Source organism: Berghia stephanieae, chromosome 1 (assembly GCF_034508935.2).
Source record: "Berghia stephanieae isolate SIO BIC M18660-M18661 chromosome 1, UCSD_Bste_1.3, whole genome shotgun sequence".
Taxonomy (NCBI): domain Eukaryota; kingdom Metazoa; phylum Mollusca; class Gastropoda; order Nudibranchia; family Aeolidiidae; genus Berghia; species Berghia stephanieae.
This window is the reverse complement of record NC_088360.1, coordinates 84,257,984-84,274,712: the sequence shown is the minus strand read 5'-3', so window position 1 is coordinate 84,274,712 and position 16,729 is coordinate 84,257,984. Positions and strand designations below refer to the sequence as shown.

At 34.0% G+C, this 16,729-nt stretch overlaps 1 protein-coding gene across 2 annotated transcripts in view; it reads left to right on the top strand.

The window, feature by feature from the left end:
• The window catches only part of LOC144959547 (sodium channel protein para-like), a 195,057-nt gene extending 179,139 nt beyond the window's left edge, over positions 1–15,918 (top strand). For both annotated transcript variants that reach the window (XM_078892164.1, XM_078892166.1), the window contains 2 exons: positions 6,309–6,579; positions 13,848–15,918. In XM_078892164.1, the coding sequence (XP_078748290.1) occupies positions 6,309–6,579; positions 13,848–15,079 (1,503 nt within the window). In that variant the 3' untranslated portion in view covers positions 15,080–15,918. The remainder of the gene's footprint in view (positions 1–6,308; positions 6,580–13,847) is intronic.
• The last annotated feature ends 811 nt before the right edge of the window (positions 15,919–16,729 follow it).

Sequence of the window (16,729 nt, the reverse complement as noted above, 5' to 3'; positions counted from 1 at the left end):
CTTGCCGTCAAACAGTCAAAAAGCATATAACTATTTGTAAAAATTAACTCATCGTCACCATGCATCCATTTACATTCTAGCTGAAATAGACCTCTGCATTTTACTCGATGTCATTGAACCGAAGAGCATAATAAGATTAGATGTGCTCTAGCAACAACATCAACAATACCAGCAACAACATTTACATTCTCATAGAAATCTTCACCGGCTAACATGATACGGGGATCTCGATAGCTCAGGGGGTCCCGATAGTTCAATTGGTAGAGCACTCACTTCACACGCAAAGGGACCAAGATCGATCCCGGGTGCAGTCTAGACTAGTTTTCTGACCCCCCCCCCCCCTCCCCACACACACATCCTGTTCACCCAGCAGTGAAAGGGTAATGAGTCTGTTAGACTTGTGCAAAAAGTACTTTGCGATAGACTAGCATCCTATCCAAAGGATAGCAAGCAATGTCTATTGTCCGATTCCCGCTATAGAAACCGGGATAAACTCCGGCTCCATGGGCCCAATGGACCTTAAGGACTACAAACATGACACGATTTTCATAACCAAACATAAATACCAATTAAACAATCTGGCAAGTCGTAAAAAAGTCGGACTCTCTAAAGTTGCTTTCGCTATAAAAAAAAAAAAAAGAGATCAAGAATTTCGAGCATTCTTTAGACATGGGAAGGTCTTACAAAGTTATACCTATTATGTACTTGGATAGTCCCAATTTCGACTTTGTGCCTGTCATGTCACACGTTAACATTGTAAAAATAGTTGTGATTTATTATATATATATATATATATATATATATATATATTTTATATATATATATATATATATATATATATATATATATATATATATAATATAATTATATATAATAATATATTCAATAGTTTCATTAGTTTACAGCACAGTTTATTGCTATAGTTTCAGATCTCAAGGATGGCCCAATCTATATCCTAATATAATATCAAATTTGCAGCAGACCAACCGATTAAAAACAAAAACAAACAGATTTACTGCTCCTGTTGCTGTTGTTTCAGATAATACTACTGTAACCACTATTATTACCACAACTGCTATATAATCTGCTAATGCTAATACTACAACTATTGTTGTTACATTACCACCAGTATTACTACTACTACTACTACTACTACTACTACTACTACTACTACTACTACTACTACTACTACTGCTACTACTACTACTACTGCTTCTGCTGGTGGTGCTGCTGTTGCTGCTACTACTACTACTACTACTACTACTACTACTACTACTACTACTACTACTACTACTACTATTACAACAACTACTACTACTACTATTACAACTACTACTACTACTACTACTACTACTACTACATATACTACTACTACTACTACTACTACTACTACTACTGCTACTACTACTACTACTACCACTAATACTACTACTACTACTACTACAACTATTACTACTACTACTACTACTACTACTACTACTACTACTACTACTACTACTACTACCACTGATTAATCAACACATATTGTTCATAATTATTATGACAATGATAAAACGCCCAAAATTTACTTCAATAATCAGACTATTTGTTTATATCTAGTAACCTTTTTTAAGCCAGCATGTAATGTGGCTTTATTATTATAACACTGAAGCTTCTCCTGATGTTCTACGTCTTATTCAAAGAAACCTAGGTGGAAATCTCTGTATAAATTCCATTATTATTATTATTATTATTATTATTATTATTATTATTATTATTATTATTATTATTATTATTATTATTATCATTATTATTATTATTATTATTATTATTATTATTATTATTATTATTATTATTATTATTATTATTGTTATTACTATTATTATTATTATTATCATTATTATCGTTTTTATTATTATTATTATTATTATTATTATTATTATTATATTATTATTATTATTATTATTATTATTATTATTATTATCAAGTATAAAAAAAAGATATGTAAAATGATAATTTTCACGACCATATTATCCAGATATTTCCAATTCTTAATTTATGCCATACACCGTGAGAATACGCCCCTTATCGTTTTGGTCAAGTAGACTGTTTTCCAGCCAAAATAAAACGCGGCGTTCTGTCAGCGTAAGAACAAAATAGTTCCTCAGATGGAAACAAAGGGGTTCAGATTACCCTGAACAATGTTGGGGCTTTAGTTTTGTTTTTATCTATATTCGTTGTTAAGTTGTGTTATATTTGATTTTCTTAACTTTTTTTCTTTTGTATTTGGTTGTTGTTTTTTTTTTTGTTGTTTATTGGGTTTTTTTGTGTTGTTTTTGTTTGTTTTTTTGTTTTTTTTGTTTGTTTTTTTGTTTTTTTGTTTGTTTTTTTTTTTGTTTTTTTTTTTCTTTTATTTTGGGGAGGTTTTCTGAGGTTTTTTTGAGGGGGTGGGGGTGAGGTTATGGGGCTTTTTGTTTTTGTTGGTTTTTTTGGGGGGTGGGGGGGGTTTGTTTGCTTTCTTTATTTGATTGATCTCGTTTGGGTTTTTTTGTTTTTTGGTTTTTTTGTTTTTGTTTTGTTTTTGTCTTCTTTTTTTATTTTGTTTTGTTTTGTTTGTTTGGGGGTTGTTTTTTTTTTTTTTTTTTTTTTTTTTTTTTTCCTTTTTTTGGATTTATTTTTTTGGACCTAGTTTTTCGACCGTTTTGGTTTTCCCTTTTTTAAATTAATACGTATATCGTTTAAGAGAAAGGAGTATTAATTTCTCTCAATTGACATCTGTGGATGTTCAAAGAAGGATCATCATAGTAGGTTTGTTTCATGTTACCATCTTACAACTTTCTTGCTTCATGGCTTAATCGAGATATCAAACTGATACATGACGTGACGTTTTAACATCATGTTGTAATATTATATTTTTGTCTTGGTGGTAACATTTAATTTAGTTGAACCAGTTACTGTCGTAATCTAGAAAAACGGGTATTTAAATATTTGGCCAGAAAACTTCTCCTTCAAATATCGATCGATTTAAATGATCTTCGTCTTTCCAAAAAAAACTTTCAAACCTGGGACCTCGGGTGACCCCAGGTTTGAGAGATTTTTAAAAAGACGAGGGTTATTTAAATCGATCAATATTTGAAGGAGAGTTTTCCAGCCAGATTTTTAAATCCCTGTTTTTCTAGTGTACGGCAGTTGACTGATTAAATGGCACATCAATTTGCTTTTACATTAACTACACATTTAAACGCTTCATACACATTTGGAATTCTATTTATGATTTAAGGCTTTATCATGATGTAATTTGATTGTTTGTGATAGCACATTCAGCTGTAGTAATTGGACTCTTGTCAATCATTTGAGTATGGAAGATACCAGTCAGGGGGGTTTCATCTTAAAACTTTGCCAGATTTTCACAATTAATTGTATAATTCATTTACAGCAGCAGTCCGTCAAAATAATAAACACAACAATTTACTTTGGCTTATCATAAATTCAGTGTTTAAAAACAATGTTTACATACTGACTTGGAACGTATCAACTATCGTGTTAAAGGTTTTGTGTAACCAAAGAATACAGAGGTATTAATGTAAAAATCTTACAACTCCTCACCTTCCAACAAAAAAAAAATCAAAAAAAAACAATCAAGCGACTGGTATCTTTCTTAAACGTAATGATGTACAGGTCTCTCAGTCATGATCTGAAGACATCTTGGGGGGGGGGGGGGGGGGGGGCTGTAATTTGATGTAAGATAAATTTGATAATCGTGATCTGAATACGTTATTTATTATGCTGACTGAATGTGATATCTATTTATTCTAGCATTGTGCTTAAAAGCATTCTCAGTTAGTATTACTAGATACTTTTGTCTGTTAATATTTAGGCTTTTTTTTTACTATAGCCAGTTTATCTCTGTATTTATTTTGAAACTTTCAGAATGCGGACAAGGTAACACTGACAATTTCTTGATTCTGAATAGACGATATGATAGTTCCCTGCCCCTGATTCATAGAGTTGCTTACCTTGATCCCCAGCTTCTTGAGAGTGTAAAACTTTACCCAACCTACCCCATTCTGTCATTTATCCCATTATCATTAAAACTCAAATTTTATTGAAAACGTTACCATAATTGAATGATTGAAAAACTTGTATTAATATTCAATGAAACGAATTAGAATAAGGCCTTAAATAATATACCTCACAGTTTTTTTTTTATATCTTATCTTTTTTTAATTAAAAAGTAAATCTTTATTATTTTAAGATTATTTAGAATACATAAGAAATAAAAGCCATAAACTGGAGTTGCTTTTAAGTGCAAAATAGAGACAGTGGTGTACAGTGTCCTTATATGAATGTCGTTCCAGACTCACTTAAAGCGGTACACATTTGGAAATCACACATGCCTTGTCATACGATGACAAATTGTATTCTGTTTTCATTTGGCGCCAAAACTATGTCTTCATCAATCATTGGATAAAGAATGCGATTGCCTCCCCTGTTGTAAAAAAAAAAGAAAAAAGTCCCAAACCTGAGATTACTTTTAAAAAATTAATTTGAGACTTATCGATTGATGTATGACGTGAGCTTTGTTCCGCCGAAATGGAAATACAATTTGTGGCAGTATAGCAGTTGGATATTTATTATAGTTAATCACACATTTGATGGATTGTACCCCGTCACAAAAAGAAGAAACCAGCAACAACTACAACAAATTCTCTATTGTTCTATCCCTCTACATTTTTCCTGTTTTAATTACTTTTTGAGTGATTCTCTCCTGAACCAAGACGCCAAAACATTTTGATTTTTTTTGTACGTTTGTATATAGGTTTGTGTGTGCGTGTGTGCTAAATTTTGTCAGACAAAGATTAAATTTTTCAACAAAAACAAATTTTAAAATAAATATCTTAATTTTTTAGTTTATTTAGATTTACGCTATAATAAAGTCATTTAATATTGAGATTAGGCAAAATGTTGTGTGATCTTTTGCATAAAAAACTAAAACTGTTATTGCTCTTATCCCTGTGACTTCCATCATCGCTTGTGACGTTATCAAAATAAAACCGAAATACCTGGCAGCTTGGTACGTCGTTACACAAAGTTCAATACAGTTCCGTGCATTTTCTCTATTGAATCCATTCAACTATTGAGGATTTTCATCCTGAAGCACATGCAGCCTACAATTAACAATGTCTTGTGTTTTATAAACAAATTAATGTACAAAAGACATCCTGGTTGCAACTGATTGGTCAGTGCATATTTTCAACAAAAACGATTGAATAAGAGAGTGAATATAATATAAGCTTCGATTACTTTTTGGAATTTCCCTTTCCGTGACCCCTTATGGGCTCCATTTTGAGGCTTGGCTAGTGCATTTTTTGTTGGTTTCAATAATGTTTTGTTTTTGGGTTTGTTTTTGTTTTTTGTTTTTGCCCGGGGTGGGGGGGGGGGGGTATATGACATTCGGAGCGTGTGGCCAGTCCATCCGCAATGCTTAGTCTGAAATTCAACATCCACTCTCTTCTAATTTTAGAATTTCCAACAGTTCCTTTGTTTCGAAAACATCCAAAATGCAGGATTAAATATTTATATTAATTTGCAGACAGTGGCTGTTAGTCTTTCATCAGTGACATTGTAAAACAAAAGATCACGCAAACCTTGCTATGATTTAAACACAATGATTGTCGATATTTCATGAGTCATTTTTTTTCAAAAGATCACATAAACCTTGTTTTTTAAAATTAAATTTGATTCAAGTCAGTACAAATTCGATAAGTCGTGATAACTCTACAAGAAATTAAAATGAGAGGTAGGCTAACGCTAAATTATATCTTTTTAAACAGATATCGAGACGATGGAAAGATCGATACTTGTAAATTTTTGATGACCTATCTTAATGATGTTTACATTTGATGACTGTCAAGTCAAAATTTACAGCCGTTCTTGTTTGGTTTGATTCCTATCCCAGTACCATTCCCCGTTTTTTCACACATGACGTCATGATCCCGTTTGCACAACCTAATAAATAGAAATATATGATGCTGAATGAATCTTAAAAGACACCTAATACAATATCAATGAAAACTTCTTCCGTATGTCATAAAATGTCCATTTTAACATGCCTACCTTTGGTTTGCTTTGACTATCCACAGACATGAAACCCCATTTGCTGTGTTGTGTCACACCCCTGTTAACTTTTATGATAGTTTTATTTTTTCTAACTTGTCCATTTTTCTTTTCTCGTCTTTTTTATGTCTTTTCTTTCTAAATTAAATGTTATGTTTACTTCTTATCATGCAATTCAATCATTTGTTCTTTTATCCAATCCCTCCCAACAGTACAAACTGGCAGCACTCATTTTTGACATCACGACAGATCAGAAGTTCGACATCATCATCATGGTGATAATTATACTCAACATGTTCACCATGATGCTTGATCATTATGGGATGACGCAGCAGATGAAAGATATCCTGGACATCTTTAACATAGTTTTCATCACAGTCTTCACGACGGAGTGTGTGTTGAAAATCATTGGTTTACGCTGGTATTACTTCAAGATTCCCTGGAATGTTTTTGACTTCGTTGTCGTTGTGTTATCTATTTTAGGTGAGTTAGTACAATGAAAGTTTATAAAAGAATAAGATAAAAGTAAAAGATGCGCAGCAGCTCTTTTGCTTTTGGTGTGTGAAATTTGGCTGTCATAAGAATGCCCAAAGTTACTGTGTTCAGCCACAGTGCTCTCTGTCATATAATATCATGAATAATGTCTTCAAAGAGCTTTGTGACTTTGTGACTCAAGCAATTGTATGGATGGTTATGAACAATAAACGTGAAGACGATGATTAATAATATAAAGTTCCCTATAATTCATCCATTTAGTCCGTGGCAACTTTAAAATGTTTCAAACGGTTTCTTGTACCTTGCATTTTTACTAATTACTATTTATTAAGCTCATATCGCAGAGGGGCTATTTGCCTTCCATTGACCACCCCCATGACACAACCCTTCAGTATCTGTTCAACTGATCTGGGTTTGTCAGACTGATTGATTTCATTCTGACTTTCGTATAGATAGAACGAAGTTGACGTCACTCAAATCTTTGTTGTCATTTTTTGCCATCCACGTTTATGAGTAATTCTCACTAAACTCTATTAACCAGAATATAAACGTTTAAGGTTACACATAGTTTTGTGTATTGGTCCGTTATACTTCCGGATGGCAATGTTGTGGCTACTTAGCCAAGCGCACACTATTGATAAACCAAGGCTATCGTACACTGACAAAACCCTTTTTTCTCATTTTGGCTAGAAAACTCTAACATCATTTATCATGTATTAAGATGACATTGTCAAAAAGTATAAAACTTGATACTTTTAAAGCTTATCAAGGTTTCTCTAGCAAATATTAACGATTACGTGCTTCAGTTTTGATTTGACATTTAGTCTATCATAAAGACCCATCAGATCTAACAGACCCAGCTACCCAATCACTGTTGGCTGGCCGGAGGTGACTTAGCAAATGCCTTTGTTAAGAGCAAACTATCGAGGTTCCTACTCGTCGGTCGTTTTTAGATTATAGGTAACCGTATTAAATCCTTTTATTGCAAAGCACTTTAATGGCATAGTTTATTAAAGAACATTATACCGCCAGTTGGATATCACTAAAGTTCCACTAACAAAATATAAAAGTGTTAAGATGTATTATTACGCCGCTCAATAGCCGAAAGTAATGTTCCATGCAAATCTTGTATCTCATATCTATTACTGCTAGTGGAGAAGACCCGTATTTATCTGTTTAATTATTTTACTACTGTACATGGAAATTGATATAGATCGAGACAAATCGTTTGAGCCAATAACGATCAAAATCGGTCGAGTAATAGAATCGGTAGGTGCGCGCAAATGAATCTGGCAACAGGGCGGCCAGATAGCGATTCATCAAATGACCGATCATTATGCCCTATCTGATTTTATAAATAATCATTTAAGTCGACATGTGACAGAATTAACCTAAATTTAAATTTCCAAGCTATTCATGTATCAATCTGTAAGAATTAGTTCTATAATGTTTGTATTTGCCAGTAATTCTGTATTCGTTGGAAAACATTTAGCATGGGTTAGCAGAACATCTAGCAGAACAATTTTGACCCCCAACCATTTTTTTAGGAATAGATTCTTCCATCTCGATATGCACTTATTTGAAGGTCTGATAACCCAAAGGGCTCATTGTTGTAATGAAAATCTCAAAAAATTACGTAAATTATTGAAAATGTTAAACTAGGCCCACTGGTGAGTTAGGATGTCAGACCTGCATATATGTATACATCGTTCCATCCTATTAATGTCAAGATGTAGTGGAGGATACATCCAGCCGAATCAATTTTTATATATGATGTGCCACGGCAGTCAGAGAAAGAGATTAAACCTCTTAATAACTGAGATTAAATTGCGTATCTTTTACAATCTGTTTGCATATGCTCGTACAAGTGTATATTTAACTGATATTAAATTGCGTATCTTTTACAATCTGTTTGCATATGCTCGTACAAGTGTATATTTGTCTCATTGTCGCCATTGGAAAAATATATCAAACCAACACATGATATTTTACATTGCATCAATTCATAATTCGGCTCTCGTGCTTATAAATATCATGCAGTTTGCTTTCAAATCAAGACAAGTTCAAGAGACAGTTGATAAAAAAAAAAGTCCTGGCGTCACATCTTCTTCTCCTCCGGTTCAAAACTCATTGGAAGCGTGTAACCAATCCTCGGGACAATGAATAAACAATGAATAGGATACATATTGAATCATAATGTGGCAGAACAATTTAGTAGCAAGATGTATAGGTAGATTCTTATGATTACGAGGCGTAAAAGAGTGAGGATGAATGGTCTTTATTGAGGACAACATTTTATTTTGGCAAGAAAATGAGATGCCATCACTCGGAAACCGGAAGATCAGTTGCACAATGTATGTATCCGGTACCCAGAGGACTAGTTTCACACTTCCAATGAGATTGGAACCACTGTTTTGACATCGCACTCTTGTTCCTTATTTAATTTGCCTTATAACATGATATAAATATTTTTTTTTTAATTTTTTAATTGCGTCTACCAGTCTTTCCAATTTTAGGTATCTTTGATTAAACCAATACCGCTTTCATGGAATGGGGATTATTCATTTGATTTGCTCGTTTTTGTTTGGAGAGATCAGTTTTTTTTTGTTGTTTTTTTTTGGTTTGTTTGTTTTGGGTTTTTTGTTTTTTTTTTTCATTTTATTTTGGGGGAGGGGTTGTTTGTTTGTTCTTGTTTTGTTTTTGTTTTGTTTTTGTTTTGTTTTTGTTTTTGATTTTGTTTGTTGTTTTTTTTTGTTTTTTTTTGGTTTGTTTTGTTTTTTAATGGGGGAGGGGAGCTGTTTTGCATTTTAATTCTAGAGAGGGGAATGGGCATTTTAAAGTGTTTTTCTTGTTATTTTCAGGGAGTAGCGGGGGGTATGCTGACATTTCATAATGTTTATTTTATTTGTTAGTTTTGTATTGTTTCTGTGGTTATTTTTTGTTTTGTTTTGTTTTGTTTGTGTTGTTATTCTCTTTTGGATTGTTTTGTTTTTGTTTGTTTTGTTGGGTTTTTTTTTTTTTTGTTTGTTTCTCTTTGGTTTTCTTTTATTTTAGTTTGGATATTTTGTAGATTTCTTTGTTGTTTTTTTTTTTTTTTTTTTTTTTTAATTTTTTTTTGTTTTATATTGGGGGGGGGGGGGGGTTGTTGTTGTTGGGGGTTTTTCGCTTTGTTGTTTTTTTGTTTGGATATTTTTGTCTGAGTTTTTAAAATAACTCTTCATGGACACTACGCAACAAAAAAAAAAAAAAAAAAAAAAGATTGCCACGTAACGGTTGCCAGGAATGCGGGATTTTTTTTTTTTTTTTTTTTTTGGGTGGGGGGGGGGGGGGGTTTAAATTCATTGAAGTCAAGGTACCAACTGGACAGAGATAAAGTGAATCTCTGGGAAGAAGATGTTTGACGCATACTATAACCTTTATGAAAAAAAAATAGTATGTTGAAGAGAGTACCAATGAAAGTAAATGGCAAAGCTATTTCAATATTTACGGCTCTCTTTTTGTTCTATAGGACGGCATGTGGGTCGGGGCGGGGGAGGGGGGGGGGTACGATCGTGTTATCATATTTTATTTTTGTGCGAGTGATCAGTGTAAGTCTTTATTTAATCTGATCTTTAAAGAGAGGCTGTAAACCCTCTTCCGCACTAGGACAGGACTGTCCTGGGACAGTCCTGTCCCAAATCTGTAACATATAGAATTTAGAGAAATCTTCCGCACCTATTGGGACGGGACAAAACAGTCCGTTGTGTCCCAAGCCGTTGTGAAATGCTACAAAATCAACGGGACAGGACTGTCCCAGTCCCGTGTTCATATCGTTTGTGATAGTAGAAAAATATAGCAGACTTCCGCACTAGGACAAAAAAGTCCCAGACTTGGCGGCGCCGTGTCAAAATTGAAATGCCTGTTTTTATTTCTGCATTCCTACTACTACTGCTACTACTACTACTACTACTACTACTATACTACTACTACTACTACTACTACTACTACTACTACTGTTGCTTCTGCTGCTGCTAATTCCACTAATATATTAATACCTACATCCCTTACATTTTGTATTTATTTCCAATTCCATTGTATTTATTTTCCAACAATAGTCCACACTTTATTTTAGTTCACTGTCTTCTATACTGCATTACACAGTTCCTATCCGCCTCCCCTCTTTTAACATAATTAAGTACGCACCTTTTATAAATTTCTATTGCTCTGTTTTAATTCGCGCTTCCTCACAAAGTAGCATACAATTTCCTGCCCATCATTGTTTTTGTTTATGCATCTTAACAACGCCACTACCACATTATCTCATTCGTCTGTAGTTTTTAATTCATCATGTGTTGATGAAGGGGAAACCCGAAACGTCCATTTATCTGTTTTTGTATATTAAACTGAAGCTTACATTCAATTTCACAGTTATGATTTATTTATTTATTTAAATTCTGAATATAAAAAAGCAAGAACAATTCAAAAAATAATTCTATGTGATGAAACCACGTACAGAAGGCATAGCAGCATAAACATTTTCGGCAATTTAAAAAAGTATGTTTATAAATATAATTTAAGAAGTGTCACACTTTGTGACACAGCAGTAACGTGTCTAAAACCGGTCGCACATCTATTCGGTACCTTGTGGGATCAATTATCTTTATCATTATTTATTTCGGGAATTTTCAATGAAAATATTTTTAAGTAAGTCCTTCTGAGCCACTTGGACTCATTGTAAGACAAATTAACTCCTTTAGAGCCTTGTAGCCAATGGTGCAGGAGTTATTCCGGTTTCAATAACGTGAAGCGGACAATTAACGTATTTGTTTGAAAACCTTTGAACAGGACGCTAGTCTATCGCAGATTACTATCCCAGCTTGACAGGTACCCTTTTACACCTGAATGGAGTGAGTGATTGGAGTAAATTTTCTTGCTCTAGAAAGTACAAATTGGCTTCGATCGGAATCGAACACAGAACCTCTGAGTCCAGAGTACAACGCGCTAACCATGGGCCATCTTGCCTCCTAAGCTTATAAATCCGGAACTTATCCATGTTGCTGTAGCGTTGAGCAGACAGATAACAGTTTAAAATTTAAAATAATAAAATTCCCTTTTTCATCCCATAGGGGAAATTTTTCTCGAGGGTCTATTCCAAGGGAAGACTGGAATAACCCAGGCGTCAGCCGCAATGCAGCGCCGCAAATTGAGCTAGGGCGAGGTATAACCCAGGCGTTAGCCGCAGTGCAGCGCCGCAAATTGAGGCGAGGTGACTTACTCAAGGCAACACAGCGCATCAGCGGGTGATCGAACTGATGCCTTTCGGGTACGAAGCAAAGACCGTACCACCGAGCCATGCTGACTTTCTATTATCCTCTTGAATGATGCTAGTCCGTCAAAGATTACTTTCATCAGCGAACTGGTACTCATTTGCACCTGGGTAAAATGAGGTGATTCCAAGAAAGTCATTTTAAGATAAGATCGGAGATCACCATAGAGTCTACGGAATTGACCCTTGAGCAATCTTTGAGTCATTAAAGGATGCACCCAATATTGTTTTCTCTTTCATTTGTCTTTTTTTTCCACGTAGTAAAGCAAAGAAATATGCAACCCCTATTTCATCCATTACTTGTAGTAGTAGTAGTAGTAGTAGTAGTAGTAGTAGTAGTAGTAGTAGTAGTAGTAGTAGTAGTAGTAGTAGTAGTAGTAGTGGTAGTAGTAGTAGTAGTAGTAGTAGTAGTAGTAGTAGTAGTAGTAGTAGTAGTTGTAGTAGAAGTAGTGGTAGAAGAGGTGGTAGTTGTAGTGGTGGTAGTAGTAGTAGTAGTAGTAGTAGTAGTAGTAGTAGTAGTAGTAGTAGTAGTAGTAGTAGTAGTAGTAGTAGTAGTAGTAGTAGTAGTAGTAGTAGTAGTAGTACTAGTAGTAGTAGTAGTAGTAGAAGTAGTGGTAGAAGAGGTGGTAGTTGTAGTGGTGGTAGTAGTAGTAGTAGTAGTAGTAGTAGTAGTAGTAGTAGTAGTAGTAGTAGCAGTAGTAGTAGTAGTTGTTGTAGATGTAGTAGTCGTAATAGTAGAAGTAGTGGTAGTAGTAGTAGTAGTAGTACTAGTAGTTGTAGTAGTAGTAGTAGTAGTAGTAGTAGTAGTAGTAGTAGTAGTAGTAGTAGTAGTAGTAGTAGTAGTAGTAGTAGTAGTGTAGTAGTAGTAGTAGTAGTAGTAGTAGTGTAGTAGTAGTAGTAGCAGCAGTAGTAGTAGTAGTAGTAGTAGTAGTAGTAGTAGTAGTAGTAGTGGTTGTGGTAGTAGTAGTAGTAGTAGTAGTAGTAGTAGTAGTAGTAGTAGTAGTAGTAGTAGTAGTAGTAGTAGTTGTTGTAGTAGTAGCAGCAGCAATAATATTACTCTTGCTATAAGAATATTTCATGATTATATAAATCTTATGTAAACAAATCCCATTGTACAGTGTAAAAAACATTATCGTCATGTCGTATCTTATGTTGATTCATAAAATGTGAATTATTAGAGTTGTACCAAGGACTTATTTTTTAAATTATTAATTTATAATTCAAACTATTAAATAACTAATCTATTAATTAGAAGATTTTACATTATTATTATCACCATTATAATTATCATTATCATTATTATTATTATTATTATTATTATTATTATTATTATTATTATTATTATTATTATTATTATTATTATTACTATTATTATCATTATTACTATCATTGTTTACCTTGCTTTATTATTGATTTTATTTACTTGATTTGTTGATGAAAATATTATATTCTTGTATGAGTTATATTGACAATTGCCTACAAATAAACTTTTGAATCTTGTAAAAAAAAAAATAAAAAAATAATGCATCGCGCAGGTCTGTCCCGGGACAGTCCTGTCCTAGTGCGGAACCCCTTTTGAATAGAAGTTTTCTCCAGTGGGACAGGACAAATTTATCCCGGGACAGTTTTGTCCTAGTGCGGAAGGAGTCTAAGGCGAAAATGAGTTTGCTCCCTGTACATCGATGGTTGGCGGATCAAAACTCTGAAGTCTACATACGAGTTTTGCGCACCATGTTTTATTTAATTTTGATCAGAGTCTGATCCGCCCAAAATTAAATAAAACATGGTACGCAAAGCTCTTACGTAGACTTAACAGTTTTGATCCGCCGATCGAGACTTCAGAGGTTTGATCTGCCGACCATCGATATGTCTTTTGATTTGTGGCCATTTTTTCATCATTGAATATTATATAAACAATATTTATAATATTTCCGTTTCTTTTCTTTCACAGCTTCATCGCTGACTGAATTTGAAAGTTTCTTCATCTCACCTACTCTACTGAGAGTAATAAGAGTCTTCAGGGTAGGCCGTGTACTGCGATTAGTCAAATCCGCCAAAGGAATAAGAACTCTTCTTTTCTCCTTGGCTGTTTCATTGCCTGCCCTCTTTAACATTGGGCTTCTGCTTGCCTTAGTCATGTTTATTTATGCCGTAATGGGAATGAACTTCTTTCAGAGTTATCCACAAACATACGGCATGGATGATGCTTTCAACTTTGACACATTTTTACGAAGTTTGATATTGCTCTTCCAAATGTGCACCAGTGCAGGTTGGAGTGATGTGCTCAACGCTCTAATATCTAGGTGCAAACCGGAGCAGCCGTGTACAGATTACTCTAAAGCAACACTATTCTTGGCATCATATCTTATCGTTTCATTCCTTGTGGTAGTTAACATGTACATCGCAGTCATTCTCGAAAACTTCAGCAAGGCAACTGAAGAAGTACAGCAAGGCCTCTCCCCAGATGATTTTGATATGTACTATGAGAAATGGGAGAAATTCGATCCAAGTGCGACTAAATATATTCCACTGGATCAGCTATCCGACTTCGTTGATTACTTGGAAGAGCCACTGAGGCTTCCAAAACCAAATCATTTCATACTCGTCAAACTAGACATACCAATTTGTGAAGGTGACCGTTGTTACTGTCGGGATATTCTTGATGCTCTTACGAAAAATTTTCTGGGGACATCAGAGACAGGAGATATTCCTCAAGGAGATAAGGACGAGAAAGAAAAGGAAACATACACTCCTATTTCCAGTACACTGCGAAGACAGAAAGAGCATTACGCAGCTCGAATTATTCAAAAGGCGTACCGGAATTATAAGTTTAACGGAGACGACGACGACGACGACGATGATGATGATGATGATGATGATGATGACGAAAGGGATGGAGGAAATGACGAAAAACGTAGTCATGAAAAAGATGACAATGATGATGATAGCGATAAGGTTAGCTCTGTGAGTAAGAAAGATAAGTGTGATGCAACTGATTCTGGAAATACCAACAACTCATCTGGTATTAATAATAGTTCAAATAAGCAAAATGGATGTGATTTAGGTAAAAGTAAGCCGGGCTCTACGCCAGAAAATAAGGATTGTACTGTTGAAATTGTCACCGATACAGAAGTAGACCCCAAGACTGTGGAACTGGGTCCCGAGAGCGGTGTTGTTGCATGACAAAGAATGCAACACCGTTTAGTGTAAATTCTCGAACTCATTTGCAATATATATAATTTTATGATGTTATAATTCTCTCAATTGTTTTGAATACCATGAGACTTGATGTCTGAATTGTGAAGTACGGTTTTCAATTTAAGTGGATGTGGCTTAAATTGCAATATCTTTGGAAGCATATTATTATAAAAGTGTAATGACTTTTTTCCGGCTTATTTATTCCTTGCTTGATCCAAGACACGTTTTGATTTGTTTTTTAGTATTTGGGAGAGTGTCTGTATGTGTATATACTTGTAAAATATTTCTTGACATCGAAACTTTTTTTATAATTGACTTGACCAGTTTCCTTTCCTTTCTCATCTCTGGGGGCTCTGTTATAATATTTTGAGCATATGATTCCGTTGTCCGCAATTTTCTCTTTTTTTCCAAGTACACCCACTGATGTTGTGTATCTGCTGTATTCCTTATCTACTGAGTATTACATGTTTAATCAAACTCGACTATGACTTTATTATATTACGGTACAACTGCAATTTTTAAAGACTTCAATGAGAATGTAAATTTGAGCAAAAGTCATTAGAATCTGGAATGTGAATGCAACTGGTGTCATGCTTTTTTCCGATGAACGATTTCTTTGTAGATTGATTGTCTCTTTGCAATGGGTTAAAACAATAATATTGTGTCTTTACATTTGACCATATGTGGGTTTGATTTGCTTGTTTTTTAACATTTGATCCATTCATTTTTAAAGTGCTTTTATACCAATAATCATACTATCTACATACTTGTAAATACATTTGATTCCATTTCAGCGTTTGTGATACCTTGCGGATGCACACCCACCTATAGATTTTCTTGCCTATCCTCCATTAAGTCATTATTTATATTCCGTTTTCATTCCACTCACTTGTTAAGTAAAGTCACATTGAACTGTACAGAATGTTTAACCCACTAATCCCATTCTCAAAATAACGTGTCCATTCATCTATCAGTATCTCAAAAGCTAAGGAGGTGCCTGGTTTTTAACTTGTAACTGATTAAACTTTTTTATGAATACTCTTCGTGCACAACTTATTTCCGAGTGAATGTTATAAATTTGAATTTTGATTGAATGGTATGGCACGTATCTGCATACATCTGCACTTGTAGTTAATGGATTATGTTAGAATTACTACTACGGGCAAGATTAACCTGAAATGCCATGTTCCTTTTTTCAGTTAAAATGGTTGGCGTAAAAATCAACTTGGTAATTGTATATTCATGTACATATCTATACATATAAATGGTGTTCATGTTCACTGAATTAGTGCTTATATAAATCAAGATTTTTAAACGCATAGTTTAGCGCGTAATTTGAGTTTCTCTTCTCTCTCTCTCTTTTTTTTTTTTAGATATCATTATGTAAGATAGCTGTGATTCAACGGAGATTTCTTTTTCGGTTAAATAAACCGTAAAAAAAGATTATTTTAACATTTATTTATTTGTTTATGTATTTTTGGTGCTCTAAGAAATCGATGGTTTCCAAATCTTCTTTCTTAATGCAGCAATATGTTAACTGAACCTAACTATGAAGAAGAATAGAGTAGATCTCTGAAAACGCATGTGTACATATGCCATTGTCACAATTTTTTTCCTTTTTCAAATTTTGAAATC